At 44.7% G+C, this 16268-nt stretch overlaps 1 protein-coding gene across 5 annotated transcripts in view; it reads left to right on the forward strand.

Annotated features, from left to right (window-relative positions):
- The window catches only part of mpp7a (MAGUK p55 scaffold protein 7a), a 180955-nt gene that overhangs the window by 38354 nt on the left and 126333 nt on the right, over positions 1 to 16268 (forward strand). For all 5 annotated transcript variants that reach the window (XM_061712949.1, XM_061712950.1, XM_061712951.1 and 2 more), the window contains exon 3: positions 14987 to 15105. In XM_061712949.1, coding sequence (XP_061568933.1) covers positions 14987 to 15105 — 119 coding nt within the window. The remainder of the gene's footprint in view (positions 1 to 14986; positions 15106 to 16268) is intronic.

A 16268-nucleotide genomic window follows, 5' to 3' on the forward strand; every position in this document is an offset into this window, starting at 1 on the left:
GGATGTTTTTGGAAGCAGGTCCAGGCTGCAGGCTGTCCAGTCTCCGTCCCCGTAGTCTCTCTTTCCTCAGCTAGGTCTTGACTGTGAGTATAATTGGGTTTTACTTTGGCTTTTAGAAAAATAAATACACATTTCTGGAAAAGTTGTTGCCATGCCTGCTACTGTAGAAGAGTAAATGACCTTTGCCAAGAGTACAGTTCCACCTCTCACCAAGACTCGGGTTTGAGCTGATCTGGACCACACACTGGCCATTTCTTCCATAAATATGCACAGTATTGAGTTGTCGAACCACAGACTTCCATGGTGGTCCAGCCCAATGCCTCTGAGTCTAAAGACATCAATGTCGCCCCTGGAAAGGGTTAACACCAGGGCTGGGGATCAATTCAAATGTCAAGAATTGGTTCGATTCAGATTCTTAAGATTAAAAATCGATTATCAAGATTTGATTCCTATATCGATTTTGGTTATTTGGTGTTATTAAAACTGTTTTTTGAGCTGTTGCATGAATTATATGACTGTGTAGTTATGCAACATATTACTACTAGTATTATATTGAGATTTAACAGCAAGTATTGTCAGCTAATGATGCTGTAAGGACCAATCAGCTCCCAGAATGCTGATAGAACTGCTTTCAGAAACATCATGTGGGGCAGAATTATCAAACAGATCCAGGGCAGCAAACAGAGGACGTATGAAATCGGTTTTATTTTTCCATGTAACCCCAAAACAGTATATAAAGTAATGAAATATGGACAATTTATGCACTTAGAACTGAAAACGTTAATGTTTTCATACCTTTTAAAGATATTTAAAGGCAAAAACATGGCGGCAGTTATTCTCGTGTCCAACAAAACATTCGTTTTTTGGTTGCATTTGTAGGGTTTCTTGTAGTAGCTTACTCCCTAAGTCTTATTCGTCCATGTGGTTGCATCAACTGTTGATGAATGACGGCTCATCGGCGGATCAGGGATCACCCTAGTCTAACTTAGACTTGCCCTTTACACTGTAGCACGAGATGCACCAATCAGGAATAACACGACCGCTGACAGGTGACACCAATAAACACTCCTCATCTTATTTATAACGCAAGTTTTGTCTGGGGGAAAGTTGCATCCTGTCATTCTCTTCAATATCACTTTGGTATTGCTCTCTACCTAAAGGTTTTTGCACACCAAGCAACATCATTGGCAAAATAATTTTATGGTGCTTTTCCACTAGTACCTACTCAGCTCTACTCATCTCAGCTCGGCTTGACTCAACTTGGCCTGGTTTCAGCAATTCAGCACCTGGAGCAGAAGTAGGAGGTTGGAGTGAAGCTGCTGTGACGTTTTTTTGATTGTGTATCTAAACGGAGAAGACAACAACACTAAAGATGTAGAACCTGGAGGAGATGATAGATGTGCTGCTGGGTCTGTGACTTGTGTTCGATATCAAGTTAAAAAATGAGAGTGAGAGAAGCTTCAAGAGGCGACGCTTTGCAGCTATGAAGTGACAGACTTCCTGGTAGATCTGATCGTTCCTTATCTCCGTCTAGATCCCTTTTTAATTCTCTCCTCAGACACCAGGTTTATGAACATCTGCACCTCAGAGTTGGACCACCAAACAGACTTTTGCTGACATTGCTGGTGGAATAAAATGAACAAGAATCCATCAGAGTTGCTCTTTCTGTAATTTCCTCCTCCTGACTGAGACGTCTGACTCCAACCCCCCGACCAATCGGTGTCCTGTAGTGTGATGATGTCAGATACAGCCGACTCAGCAGCTTAGAACCTCGGCAGAATAGATACAGAAAAGTATCTACTTGACACGTTAGACCCTTAGTGGAAAAGAACCAAACCGAGGCGAGTCGAGTCAGGCTGAGTAGGTACTAGTCGAAAAGCGCCATTAGAGTCGTTACAAGACGAGCCAGGACCTTCCAGTGGGACCACAATCCTCTAGGAAGTGTTTGTTTGTAAAGTCGTATGGCTGCCTGTGAAGGGGAATTGTTCTCTCAACACTGCAAAGCAAATCCACTTAAATAAAGAAGCATGAATCTGAAGCTGAAACGTTGCAGTACGAGACCGTCCAGGGGACCGTCGGACGCTCCGATCACCACTGATCAGAGCACAAGTCGGGCCTGCTTAGTAATAAACTAGACCCTCCAGGAATCCGCGATTCCGTGATCGCGGAATTTTTCGCGGATTTCACGGCTGTCCGTGGATTTACAGACCTTCCGTGGATTTCAATGTCTGGTGCAGAAAAATCACTTTTACTGGGGTTAATATTGCATATGTCCGCGCTGAATATGCGAATTATGCGGGGCTCGCTTGATTTCACCGCATCATCGCCGCACATTTTCGCATAAAGTTTGGAAAAAGGGGGGAGTGTTGTGAGTGACATGTCAGGACGCCCGGTCGCGACGTGCGGGACCCGCCCGGGGACCTCCGCACCCGTTGCAGAAACCGCCACCCCCAAACAGCAGCTCTCACCCGCGGGGGTGAGAGGAAAAAGAGAGTCCCCCCACTTGAGCGGTGGGCGCGGCTGCCGGTGGACTCAGGATCCGCGCTGACCGCGTACCACTGCGCCTGCGAGGGACGGTGGAGGCGGAGCTCCCATCCACTTGGGGGATAGTGGCGGCGGACGCGTGGGGTGACAGAGCCCCAGCTCGTCCCCTCGCTGTGCCGGTGCGCCCCGCAATCACCCGAGCACCGAGCCGCGGGCTGGAGGGAGAGAGGCGGCCGGCCCCCGGGCTGCGACCGTCCCTCTCCACCTGCGCTCTCCTTTTTTTTTCTCCTACTGGTGAATTTAAGAGGGAAGAGCTCAGCGCCGAATCCACAACTTCCTGCATATTTCGCATATTCCGTAACTTCCAGCATATTCCGCAATTTCACCGCATAAAAGCACATAAAAAACCTGCACATTTAATCGCATAATCAATGATTTTAGCCCGCGGAATCAAGGATTTTTGCCCGCGGAATCAAGGATTTTTGCCCGCGGAATCAAGGATTTTTGCCCGCGGAATCAAGGATTTTTGCCCGCGTTTTTCTGGAGGGTCTAATAAATGCGTTCATTTACTTTGGGAAAATATTTTTTTTAAATGTCAATTATATTTTCACACATTTGTCGACAAACGGGACCCAAGGACCTTTCATGGATACCGATGATTTGTACCAAATCATCGTTAAAATTACCTGTTTGAATTATCATGATTTTCTTCTGTCCTGTCTAGCGCTAAATTGTCCACGTACCATATTTTCCTTCGTATTGTTTTGCTTCGCCAAAATTAAATTGAATGTAACTGCTGGCTCTTCTGGTATTTAGATTCAAAGAAAGGTTTTTCTAAAAGAAAAAGAAACTGCATCTTAGATTAACAGATATGAATTGTTTGTAAAATGATGCTTTTATTATGCATTTAAGCTTTAAGGATCACAATTAACGGAATAACTTATATCTCATTCACTTATCTACTTGTATCTCTCGGTGAAATCTCTCGGCGACCGTTCCCGTAATACTGAATAGTCGTAACAAAAAGTCAGCAGCTTCCACCAGAGCTGACGGCGTGTTACACAATGAGGAGACGCTGTTGTGATCCTCCTGGACAAGGTTTGGACTCGATGCTGGTGTCCCTGCTCTGATGCTCAGAACATTTTGTCTCGGCCCTCCATAACTCATCGCTCTTAAACCGCAGGGTTCTCGATACGAATGTCGTAATGTTTGACTAAAAATCAAACCAGCGTTTTAGCGGCAGCAGCACTTCTCCGGGCTGACAGTCTCCTCTTAACAGGTTCACTCGGATGATGAGTCCTGAGCTCAGATCACCCCGAGTCCTCGCTCACCGCCCCCCCCACCAAACAGTGCTCTGCAGCTGCACTCCACGTCTCTCCTCTGCCCCAGACAGCTGCTGTTTAGTCATTTCTCCTCCTGTACAGATGTGATGGAGTTTGGTTGCGCACTCCGTCAGGGACAGATAACAGTTACGCCTCCGCTCCGTTTGGCTCATCTCATCTCGGTTTATTTCAGCTCCCACTCAGGGAAATCCAGACGGACGGAGCGGGCCCACTCCTCTGTCTGCTGCTCACAATTTATTCCTCTGCTGACCTTCATTAGATGCAAGCTTGATTTTCATGATTTTTATTTATTTTCTTTGACACTGCTTCTGTCTTTTTCTGCCTCATTTCTATTAAAAGTCCTCCAGAAAGTTCCCCTGCAGCATCTCCGTGGCTGTGCAGTAAATCTCTGCAGCAGACAGGCCCCTCCGTGTCAGATAAACTGTTGAGCTTAGTCAAAGACACTGATGAAGGATCCGTCAAAGAGCTTTCATTTTAACAATCAAGATGCACTAATGTGAGATTAGAAGCTGGGCTGGGGTGGGGGGGTTCTCAGTAGCTCCGAGTCAGACCCCCAGACACTCAGCATCTGGTTTATGCCATTCAGAGGTCAGAAAGCCTCCCGGAGTGAGAGTGGGTGTTTGCTCCTTGTAACCCCATTTCCTCTCTGCTTCTTGAGTTATGTGATTTGTAGTCTTGTGGTGGAGAGGTTCAGTTGTGGGGGAGAGGTAAAAATGGGCCAATATTGGTAATTTAGAGCTGGAGACATCACAGTAAACAACCGGGCTTGAATCTCGCCGAGACAGTTGCAAGTGATGCTTCTCCAGTTGTGGTTCTACATCGTTTCAGACGTGTACTACAAAGGAGTACCGTGCTCCGGTGCAATGGTATTTCCAGGATTTGTCCCAACAGGCAAATTGAGCATGTCAGCATGCGGGCCAATATTAGCCTATATACTATTTATCTGCGAATACGGATAAGAAATGAGATACGACAGAAGTAACAAGCAGTGGCATAAATGCTGAGTTTATACACCAGAAGGACGGCCAAGAATCGCTCAGTTCTGTTTTCTTTTTATCAGACACATTAATAACGGAGATGTTGTCTTTACCTTTACGTGTTTCTCTTATCGGCTGATGATGTCACTCATAACTCAGTTGGTGTCTCCAGCTCTGATTTCTTGTGTTATCTTGAGGGTAAGGTGTCGTGAGGATTTGTGTTATGCAGCAGCGTGCAGTGATGGATAATCCTCGCAAAGTCTGAAATCCCCATCAGACTTCCTGGACCTGTTCTCTCAGCCGAGCCGAGTGACCGGGGTCGAAGGTCGTCGGTGTGAATGAGTCTCCAGACTGCGAGCTTGTTGAAAGGTCAAACGACTTTTCACTGCAGGTTACGCGGCCGGCCATGTAAATGATGCTGCCACATGGCTGGAGATCGAATCTCTCTCCTGTAAACTCATCTCTCTCCGCCGGTCTTGTGCATTCGTTAGAAAACTCTCCCAATGTGCTGCAGACAAAACAGTCATTGGTTTAAATCTAATGGACAGGACTTTGTCTGCTTGGCAATATGCAGAGGTGCTCCAAGGAAATGGAACTTGGCCTAAACTGACAGAGATATTCTCCAGGAATGAAAACAATTCCTTTCAATGTCTACAAATCCGTAGTTTTTGTCCACGCCAAAGCTTTCTAATTTTTACAGTAAACCAGGAAATGAACAGATACGGTTTTGTAACACCGGTCGATAGTGGAAAGTGCTTCATGTCCTGTTTGTTCAGGAGAATTTTCCCAGACTACGACCAGACTTTATCTTCCATTTAGAATCTCTGGGAAGAGGATCTTGGTGAGGGGGTGGATGAGGTCACCTGGGAGAAGATCCCCTATCTCCTCTTCTTCACAAAACATGGCCTTTTACAGTTTAAAAAGTTCTCCACCATGAATATTGAGGCAAAGTGAAGGGTTCCCAGATAGTCCCTCATATGAGACCTCTCTGCAGCAGATACCAGCCTCTTTTAATTTATCTGTTCTTGTCCTGTCCCTCTCTTCAGTTGTTGGACCCACACCTTCAAAACTCTGTATGGCACTTGACCTGTTAATGACGAGATTCATCTCCTAGAGTCTTTCACTGAGACTTTTGGCCGAAGCTGTAGAAGATGAGGGCTGCGTTGCATAGTTCCACCACATAAAAGATGTAATCATCTTGATTTCTGAAATCAGTTCAGGTTCCGTCTGCAAATCTATGACCAAATATCAGTAGTTTTCTGTCATTGCATAGTGTTCTCTAGGTCATTTTAGAAAATACTGCACGAATTAGCTTCTTTTTTAGCTCTATTTAAAAAAAACTCTGTAACTGTAAAAAGATATTTAAACCACACACAAGTGTTCCGGTGTGTCTCCGTTATGTAGTCTAATGGCACTTTTCCACTAGTACCTACTCGGCTCTACTCAGCTCAGCTCGAGTAGGAGGTTGGAGTGAAGCTGCTGTGACGTATTTGATTGTGTGATCTAAACTAAGAAGACAACACTAAAGATGTAGAACCTGGAGGAGATGATAGATGTGCTGCTGGATCTGTGGCTTGTGTTCCATATCAAGTTAAAAAATGAGAGGGAGAGAAGCTTCAAGCGGCGACGCTTTTTAATTTATTTTAGTTTGTCTCGGCGCTGCTGAAAAGTCCGTTGGTAGCCGAGCAGCTATGAAGTGACAGAGCTCCTGTGATGAACAATGAACAAGAATCCGTCAGAGTCTCTTTCTCTGATTTCCTCCTCCTGACTCAGACGTCTGACTCCAACCCCCCGACCAATCGGTGGCCTGTAGTGTGATGATGTCAGATACAGCCAACTCAGCAGCTTAGAACCTCGGCAGAATAGATACAGAAAAGTATCTACTCGACACGTTAGACCCCCAGTGGGAAAGAACCAAACCGAGTGGAGTGGAGGTGAGCCGAGCCGGGCTGAGTAGGTACTAGTGGAAAAGTGCCATTACTGTCTGATGGGTTTCATACGAATTTAAGTCGGCCCTTGGTTCACCTCGGTGCTCGCTCTTCCATCGCTGGAGACCCAAACCCTAGATATTATACATGACAGGCGGGAGATACTTCAGGATATTTCTTATCAAGTCGTGGAGTGATCTAAAGTCGTTTTTACCTGCACATCTAGTGATGTAGTTCTCTAATGATTCTGATTCAAAATAAAAGTTAAGAGGAAATAACTTCCAAATGAAAATGTGCCAAGTTTGAAGTGTTATTCCCAAGAGCACTAAATCTGTCTAAATACTTAATTTATTCATAAATAAATCCAAAAATCTGTTTTTTATTCGCAACCCTGGCATTATATGTGAAATACAGGTTAATAATTGAGTAAAACTTCTTTCTCCCGTAGTTGATTCTGCTGGATTTATTGAATGAGACCCTCGTTGGTGTTTACTAATTATTTCGTTGAGGCCTTGTCAAAGTCAAAAGCTTTCTGTCAAGTCGTTCCTCATGTGCTGTTGCCATCGCGGCATGGTGCCTCTTAAAGCAAGTCCCCGGGCCAGGCCAAACCTGACCTGCACTCTGGCGCACCGGGAACTTCTGAAGGACCCGATGCCCTTTTATTAACCTTATTAAAGTTAACTGTGTTATTTCAAGCTCTACCTGCATGTCCTATCAAGGTTTACGGCTCTCACACAGCTTTTAAAGGTAGAAGCTGCGGTTCAGCCATTTACAGCTGCAAAGGATGTGGCCGGCGCTCGCATGAAAAAAACTACATGTGGAAATCTTTCGGCGGGACAATGCCTTTACCAGACATGCTAATAATGTCTGTATGTGTTTGTTTAGGTGGGCGCGATAAATGAATGATTCCAGGCATTTTATTTCCTCTGTCCTGCAGCTCCCTTGTCGTGGATGATGATGGCTGTATAATGATAGCGGGTAATGAGATGCAGATATTCGTCTAGTGAAGCCCTCTGCGGCTTTATTGCAATATTGCTTTCGCATATTCCCGTGCAGGACAAAGGAATATGCAGAAAAAAATACCAGTACTATGATAAGAATATTGCCAAATCGTATTTTTTTTTTCTTTTTTCGGTTTTTAGGATGACAGTAATTTTTTCCCCTCCTTATGTCAAGAATCCTGAGCATCTGGTCCTCAGTCGGTTTTAACTTGTGTGAGACGTTAGGGAGGGTGGGGTGGGAGTGGGGGGTGGGGGGGCGCGGTGGTGGGGTGGTGGGGGGGCTCAGGGAGCTTCCAGCCATTTGTCATGGTTGATGGCGAGTAGCCGGCTTAGTGCCACAGTGATACAATACTGAAACACAAAGATTTGTTGCCACTGGAAGAGCTCCCTCTTTCCAGTTACATCACTACTAAACTTTCCACATCACTTTACCAAGAAAATAAATAAATAAATAAATAAAAGCAAAGGAGGCAGATGTAAAAGAGAGGAACTGAGAGAGCGAGGAGTGATGACTTTTATTTGTTTAAATGTGCAGAATTTTCTCCTTTTGTTGAGTTTGCTTGACATCCTCCGATGTTCTTGTCCAAAGCCCACAGGGTACTAAATCCATCACTGGCGAGTGGGACATGCTTACTTGCATTAGAAAAAACCTGAAAATGGCTTTACAGACAATGTGCTCTGTCTGAAAGCAGATGGTTGTACGTTAGGAGCAGTCTGCAGCCTGGAAGCTGAGAAAGAGCGAGATTTTGGACTTTGAATTTAGAGCCCAAACTCTCACAAGTGCTGCCAGCGGATGATCAAAATGAGACGTTTTCGGTGGCAGGTCTGTATCTGATTGGAAAGGCCCGTTGCTTTGGACAGAACATTTAGACCGGTGCCAGAATCCATTCTGCTATCCCACTGCCGTTTTAGATAAACAGACACGGCAGGTCATTTAGGCCTGGACGTTTTATTGTCTACCGGGCTTGAGACGATCTAAAGTTAGACGCTTCAGGCAGGGCCAAATAAGAGTTTTTCATCTCCATTGGGGGAAAATAGAATTTCTGGATGACCGCTGCCAAGCCCGGACTTCCAACTGCGCTGGAGTCCTGCGATCCAAGCGTCCATCATCGAGCTGGCACTGTCCCTACGCTCTCCAGCCTCCACATGACATTTATCTGTCTCTGTCATCATGTTTTGTCTGCCCAATCAATCCCATCCTTGTGCATCTTCTCCAGTATTTTCAAACTGTGTTTGGAGGTCAGTTTAGTCACTGTGACTTGGACAAGGCCTTGGAGTGTTAATGGATGGATGGATGGACTTGGACAAGACACTGAGTTCTCTTTCATTGGCTTCCTCCTCGCTCTGCTGCAGACGCCTGGAGTCAAACTTAACCTCTGCAGTGCGGCCTACGGTTAAGGCTGTTGGCGGAAAACCTCCCCGCCTCCACTGACGGTGAAGGATGCTCCAGACTAAATCCATTCACTTATGTTGATTAGACTCATACATTTGTCCTGGGCATAGTTTCCAACTTGTTGACGGCCCTTTTGAAGTGCAAAGGTGTGACAGATATGGGCAGGAAAGACATGATAAGTAATGGAATGTTGAAAACAAGATGAGATGTGTGAATCATTTCTTAAAAACCTGCTATTGTTTCAACATACAACTTTGATCGGGTCCTCCAGCCTGAAGCCTGACCTCCGAAAGAGCTACAGATTCTGCGCAGGCCGTGAAAGGAATCGAGAGTTGAACCCGCGGTAGTGAAGCCGTGGATATATAATTGGAGTGACGGTCGATTGCACCTGGACCAGTCCTCTGTACTTGCTGAAATCATTTTTCCAATGCCGAGCAGCTCTCTAACATCCTGCAAAAGCCACTCGCTTTTTTCTTCTCCCTCTAAAGGATGGAATTATTCAGAGAGCGTGACATTAAAATATCAGTGAACATGATATTGGAGTGCTCCATCCCTTGACCTTTTTTAATGTGGACAAGCGGTTTGGTGTTTGGAGCTGGGTAATGGGAGGCTTGTGGGCTTGAACGGAGCGCAAACCCCTGCTGTTACGTGGCGGAGCCAGCCACTTATATTACTTCTCCCGGTGCTCCTCCACAGTCTACCACTTTTGTATCTCAAGTGTGACACTCTTGGAGTCGTTGCGTGTTCTGCTCCAAGATCACAGCGCCTGCTTGGCTGATACAGCTTATGATAATATACAGCATAGATTTATATCTGGTTGGCTCGTCCAGGGCACCGCTGTTGCTACTGTTGGATGCTGCTGTCTCCTTTTGGATGGCGGATCAACCTGTCCGGTCCCGTGTTGGCTGCGAACGAGGAGTCCTTAAACACTTCTCCTTTTGTTTGGCTTCTCACTCTGGTTGAATCCGTCTTCCCACCCACTGTCTGTCTACGGTTTCTCCCTCTGGGATCAAGTGTGCTTGCATATGTGCAGGAATCCTCATTTCCGTAATTGTTATTTCTATTTCTTCCTGTTGCAGCGTGCCATTGTTCCCCACTCCTTCCCTGATTTTCCGTCTCATCTATGTCATTAGTGTCGTCATTCTTCTTCTGTCTGCATGCAAGCTTTAATCAAGCGTTATTTACGTTATGTTTTGTGTCGACAATGATTCTTTCAGTTCATTCTCCCTTTTTTCCTCCACCCGCCTCTGCCTTCTGTCATTCTGCTTGAAGCAGCCTCTCGAGTCGATCAGAGCTGAGTGGGTTAGTCGGCGCGGTCCGCAGCTGCCTCTCTCGCTGCCGTCCATGTCTGCCACCACTTTGCTGCACAGATGGCTCGAATACTGACCTGCTGAAAAGGCTCCCACATGTTGTCCCGGCCTCTTCCCTCAGCGCTCTGGTGAACCCCGTGAACGTTCTGCTCTCTGTGTTTCAGAGAGATGTATGAGGGTGGTCAAAAAACTCATTCGCCACCTGGGACAAAGTGCAGAAGGGGAAGTGGAGTCAAAACCAGGCTTTCATTTCATGTGTTTGAACAAGCTCATTTTTACCAGACGCTCTCAACGTTTTCCTGAAAGTTAATGGATTGAAGAGGTTTTGATATTATTGACATTATTCAGTCCAACATGTAAAGTTACAGTCAGATTACATTATAGATACATTTCTTTTCTCCCAGCACTCCGTGCGACCCTTGGTGTGGTGTAAATAAGCAGTTACAACGTCATGGACAGGTTCTTATTTGACTTATTTTTGTGGATTATTCCTAGTAATTTTCTCATTTTGTGCAGCTCTTGAAAAACCCCTGAGTTGTTGACCTTTGCGACTTGCAATTTGATGCAAATTATCTTTAATGCATTTCATTGTCTGGCTTTTTGTTGGGTTTTACATGAAAGAGATCTGTGAAAAACACTGTTATTTTCTTCAACCGCTGTGTGGTGTGGGCGTGAGAGGGGAAGTGCTGTTTGGCAGTCAAAGTGTTCCTCCGTATGGGATGCTCTGGAGGCTCTGGCCCTCTCTGATTTCTCTCAAGATCGTTTAGGCCACTCTGCACAACATCACGCTGGATTTCGGGACCTCTGGACAGGGCTGGTCCGGCAGCCGCCACAACAGAACCTCAGTGGTCCACCACTATGCACTGCCAGGTCCACTACACTCGGCTGCCGCACAAGTGGGTCCAGAATAGTCCAGCCAAAACAAATCAAATGAGGCCAGACCAGCCCTGCAGAAAACGAGCTGGTCCACCCTTTAGTGGTCAAGAGTTGGCCAGGGCTCGCCGTGTTTCTTTTTCTTCTCTGTCCTCCCTTTCTCATTATGCCTCTCACTGTCCATGTTGGGCACATTTAACATGTATGCCGTCAATGCATGTGTCCATATATCTGGCCCGGGATTTACTCTTCATCTTCACATTATATACTGTCCAAACACGGTGATTTCACCACTCCAGTGGTTCTTTTTCTGGCTCCTTTCCTCTCCTTTCCTGCTGGCCTCCATCTTTCTTCCATGCTTGTCCACCCAGTCAATCTTATATTTAATTCCAGTTTTGCTGGTTCCTTGTTTAGCTCTTGGCCTCTGCGCAGCTCTCTCTGTTGTTGTTTGGAGCTGGGTTTTCTCCCAGTCATGGAGTTCAGCTTGACACAGTGACCCTGTAAGGCGAGTACGGTGGCGGCCTCGCTTTTATCTTTATTTCCTTATATGTTATTATGTCCTACCATAATATGCCGTTGGCACACATCACCCGGCCCGTGATTTTTCTCTCAGCAAGAGCAAGGAAAGACTGTTGTCCAAAGGAATAATGAACTGAGTCATTGTGAGTGCAGACAGGTAGAGACAATTTGCACCTTGGGAGAATAACGCTTTGGGATTCGCTCTCTCCTTCCATCCCGTGTTCCCTTCATCTCCTCCTACCAGTATTTCAGCACCGCCAATAAGTAATGACATAACCATATTCTTCCCCCAGCTCTTTCTGTCCTTCCTACACCCATCACCTCATCCCGTGTCTCTTTAAATCCCTTTTAAAGAATATATTATGTGAGATGTTCTGCTGGGAATTGACGAAGGGGGGCAACTTTCTGGTGATGAGGACCCCAGAGCGAGGCATCGCATCACATACCAGATATCACACGCTCGAGTAAAACCACAGGGTTTACACTATTAAGCTGGGGCACATATGTTGTGCGTAAAAGCTCTCTTGTTCAGTGTCTTTGTTGTCCAGAACCTCGGTGACAGCGAGGAGGCGCTAACTGTACGCAGTTAGAGTTGAAGAGGAGGGCAGGTTAACATCGTTATAGACAGTACGCCGAGTCTCAAATGTATAAAGAAGTCAAACCCTTCATCACTCTCAAATGGAAAGCAGAGGGTTCATGGTGGCAGAAGCCCGTCCGTGTATCCGGGTGCCTACCAACAGCAGAGCCTGACGCCGGCCAAGTCCGTCAGTCAGTCAGCTGTGGCCGTCCCACCAAACTGTGGTCAGAGCTCACCCGTTCAGTCTGTCAGTCATTCACGCAGCTGACGGTCGTTAGCCATTGATCTCAATCGACCATTTCCAGCCATGAATGGCATTTTTCCACTCTCTCACTGTTTTTTTTTTTTTTTCCTCCATCCTCTCATTGAAACTGCTCTCATAGCGGTAGCCGGGCTGTTTGTTTTGACATTTTGACGGCAGTGCCACGGATCTGTTTAGGGTTTCAGGTTCGTTTAGGCTGCTTTTGAGAGGTTTTAAACTGTGAGGGGTTTTCTGATGAAATGGTGAATGGTAGGGCTGGGGATCGATTCAAATGTCAAGAATCGATTCGATTCCGATTCTTAAGATTCAGAATCGATTATCAAGATTTGATTCTATTCGGTTCCGATATTGATTTGGGTTAGTGTTATTAAAACAGTTTTTTGAGCTGTTGCATGAATTATATGACTGTGTAGTTATGCAACATATTAATACTAGTATTATATTGAGATTAAACAGCAAGTATTGGCAGCTAATGATGCTGTAAGGACCAATCAGCTCCCAGAATGCTGATAGAACTGCTTTCAGAAACATCGTGGGTTAGAATTACCAAACAGATCCAGGGCAGCAAACAGAGACGGATGAAATCACTTTTATTTTTTCCCACATTCTTTTTTATTTGTTCCATTTTCGGTCTATTTTGGTTTTTAATTTTTGAGCATTTGGTTTTTAGCATTTTTTGCAAATGTAACCCCAAGACAGTATATAAAGTAATGAAATATAGACAATTTGTGCAATTATAACCTAACACTTTAATGTTTTCATACCTTTAAACATATTTAAAGGCAAAAACATGGCACCAGTTATTCTCGTGTTTTTTGGGGATAAACAAAAAAATAACCGAAAGTTGTAATGTAATGATGAAAAAAAAAAAAAAAAAAAACATAAATAAATAAAATAAAAAAATAAAAATCGATCTTTAGACATATGAATCGATTTTTAGGAATTAATATGAGACTCGATTTTGAATTGGGAAATCGATTTTTTCAACACAGGCCTAGTGAATGGGTCTACTGAGCTGGGCCTGGCTTGAATGCCCCACCTTTAATGTGCCTGCTGGGTTAGCGGGCGACGGCTACATGGAGGACCAGAGTTGGGCAGGAACAGAAGTATCTGCTACTGCTCTCCATCAGGTGCGCTCCAGGATTGTGTTGTGTTTGGACGCAACCCCACTGGACTCGCTGGTTTTGTGCTCTCCACTTCAGAGCTTCACCCCCCCCCCGCCCTCCGCTTAATCTTGAAACCATCAGTTCCCAGTCTGGTTCTCTTTAAAATGAATTTGAAATATTCATTCCTTGTATAAGCCATGTTAGTGGACCCTGAAAGACTTTGTGGATTTCAACATGTGTTGTTCTGAGAGGAATCCGGATCAGGTATGGTGGACCGCACTTCTCCTAGCTGTCAGCAGCAAACTGTGCTCATGCTCTGCAGAAGAGCTTTAAACGGGCCACATAGGCATTGAAAAATGCAAAAAAATCCCCTGTCTCGTGCGACATGACTTCAGTTGGTTTGCAGCCAATCCTGTTCCCTTCACTTACTTCAAATTCACTTCTTTCAGGTCTCATTACTTTTCACAGTTTTTTTTTTTTTAAAGAGGGGTGACACACCACCAGGACAATTCATCCTGAGCGCTTCTTCCTAAACCTCTGTTTTAAACTCGCACGCACGCACTCCAGGTCCAAAAAATTGAGTGTTTACAGACAAGGAAGATGTGTGGATGGAAAAGTCTCCTAAGGCACGAGTACCATCTGTTTAACAAAAGCAAGGAAAGCTAAATTTGAACTTTTCAACTGATCAGAAAGGAGTGGAATTAGTAATTGCCTCACATTTAGGTTATGGAGCTGTTTTTAATTGAGGACAGCAGTGTTCCTGAAAAACAGGAAAAGCTGGGACAAAAGCAGGACGTAAAGGCTGAGGGAAATACTTAATTACATCTGTTTCCCTTTGCTTCCAGTTACAAGTATCTGACTGTTTTTGCTTGCGTATCTGTTTAAGGTTTACCTATTGTTGTTTTTGTTTGAAATAGTTAATCTGTGGAAGAAATAAAATGTTACAAGCCTGATAACAATCAGATGTGTGTGACAGAATCTGTTAAAGAGCGGGTGTAAAGCACTTTGGGAAGGTTAGCACGTGCAATCTGCTGTTTCATGTCTGCTCTGTATGTATTCATGCACACGTACAGTTCACGTGCTCTTTAAGCAGCTCCTGCCCTTTACTATTAAAGTACAGAGGCATGCACATCTGTATGTGTGACTTTAGCATGCTCACGCTCACACCTCCCTCTGCCACGATGACCCTGTTTTTCCTCTCCCCCGTCTGCAGGTCTGTACGAGCTGCTGGCGGCCCTGCCATCCCAGCTGCAGCCTCATGTCAGCCGGCCCGAGGACAGCGCCTTCCTACACGACATGTTCGGGGAGAGAGGCCTCAGCTCACTTGTTAAGGTACAAAAAAAGAAGAAAAAAGGAAAAAAAAAAGTGCTTAATTTTATAAACAACACTCGTGGTGCTCTTGCCAAAGCCGGCACTCGAGGATTCTTTACAACTGCATGTATCTGTAGCTGTAAACTGTAACTACCATGAGAATAGCCTTTTTTATGTCAAGCCGTGTCGTAAATCAGGATTCAGTTTATGTTTATGCACAACCTGCATAAAAAAGTACCTATATTGTTTCCAGCTTGTCTCAGAAAGGAATATTACTCTTCTCTCCACATTCATTCATTCATTTTTTTTTTTAAATCCGTTTATCGGCATTTTTGTTCAAAACATCGTGTACAAGTCACATGTTAAGAAACTTCACATAATAAATCCCCGCCGCCCCACCCTCACCACCCCATGTTCCCAGATCCTCTAAAGGAAATACGAATTAGAAAAATAATAAATTACACAATACGTTATTCAAGTCATACAACAACAAAGTAGAATAAGGGGAAAACATAATACAGAAAATAATGACAACAACAATAAATTGTTAAATGAGTAAATAACTGAATGAAGAAGGAAAGAAAGAAAAAAAAAAAGTAATAATAGTACTAATATATAACACAGCTATGGTCACAGTCACCAGAACCAGAGTTCACCTGGAATGCAGATGTAGGTATCCTTGTCTTATGATTACGTAGAATTGGGCCGTACCAGGTCTGATCTGGAGGGTCCCAGTATGTGACAGTAGTGAGATTGTCAAAATATATAAGAAAAGGCAACCAAACCTTTTTAAATGTGTTCTTATCGCCCCTCAGAGTGCATTCATTCATATTTAACCAGCAACATCAACACGTAGGTGTTTGCAGAGTTGACAGTTTTGTGTTAATTACAGATTGCAACATTTCAAAGTTGAAAACGGAACCCTGAATCTCAGTTCAGTTCAGTTAGTCAGTCCAGCAGTAGAGACGCTCAGGTATTCACCAACAGGCCTGAACGGCCTTCGAGGTGAAGCAAGTACAGTACGCTGCTGCTGCTGCTTCTTCTTTTACACCTCTAATGTGTGCAGGATGCGGCTTTGCAATGTTGAAAATATATAGACATCCCTGGAAAAGTTGTTTTCTTTACGGCATATGTTCCTCGTTTTCAGTGCCACTATTTTTACTTAAGTGGCTCAAAGGAACTCT

Source organism: Cololabis saira, chromosome 22 (assembly GCF_033807715.1).
Source record: "Cololabis saira isolate AMF1-May2022 chromosome 22, fColSai1.1, whole genome shotgun sequence".
NCBI lineage: Eukaryota > Metazoa > Chordata > Actinopteri > Beloniformes > Belonidae > Cololabis > Cololabis saira.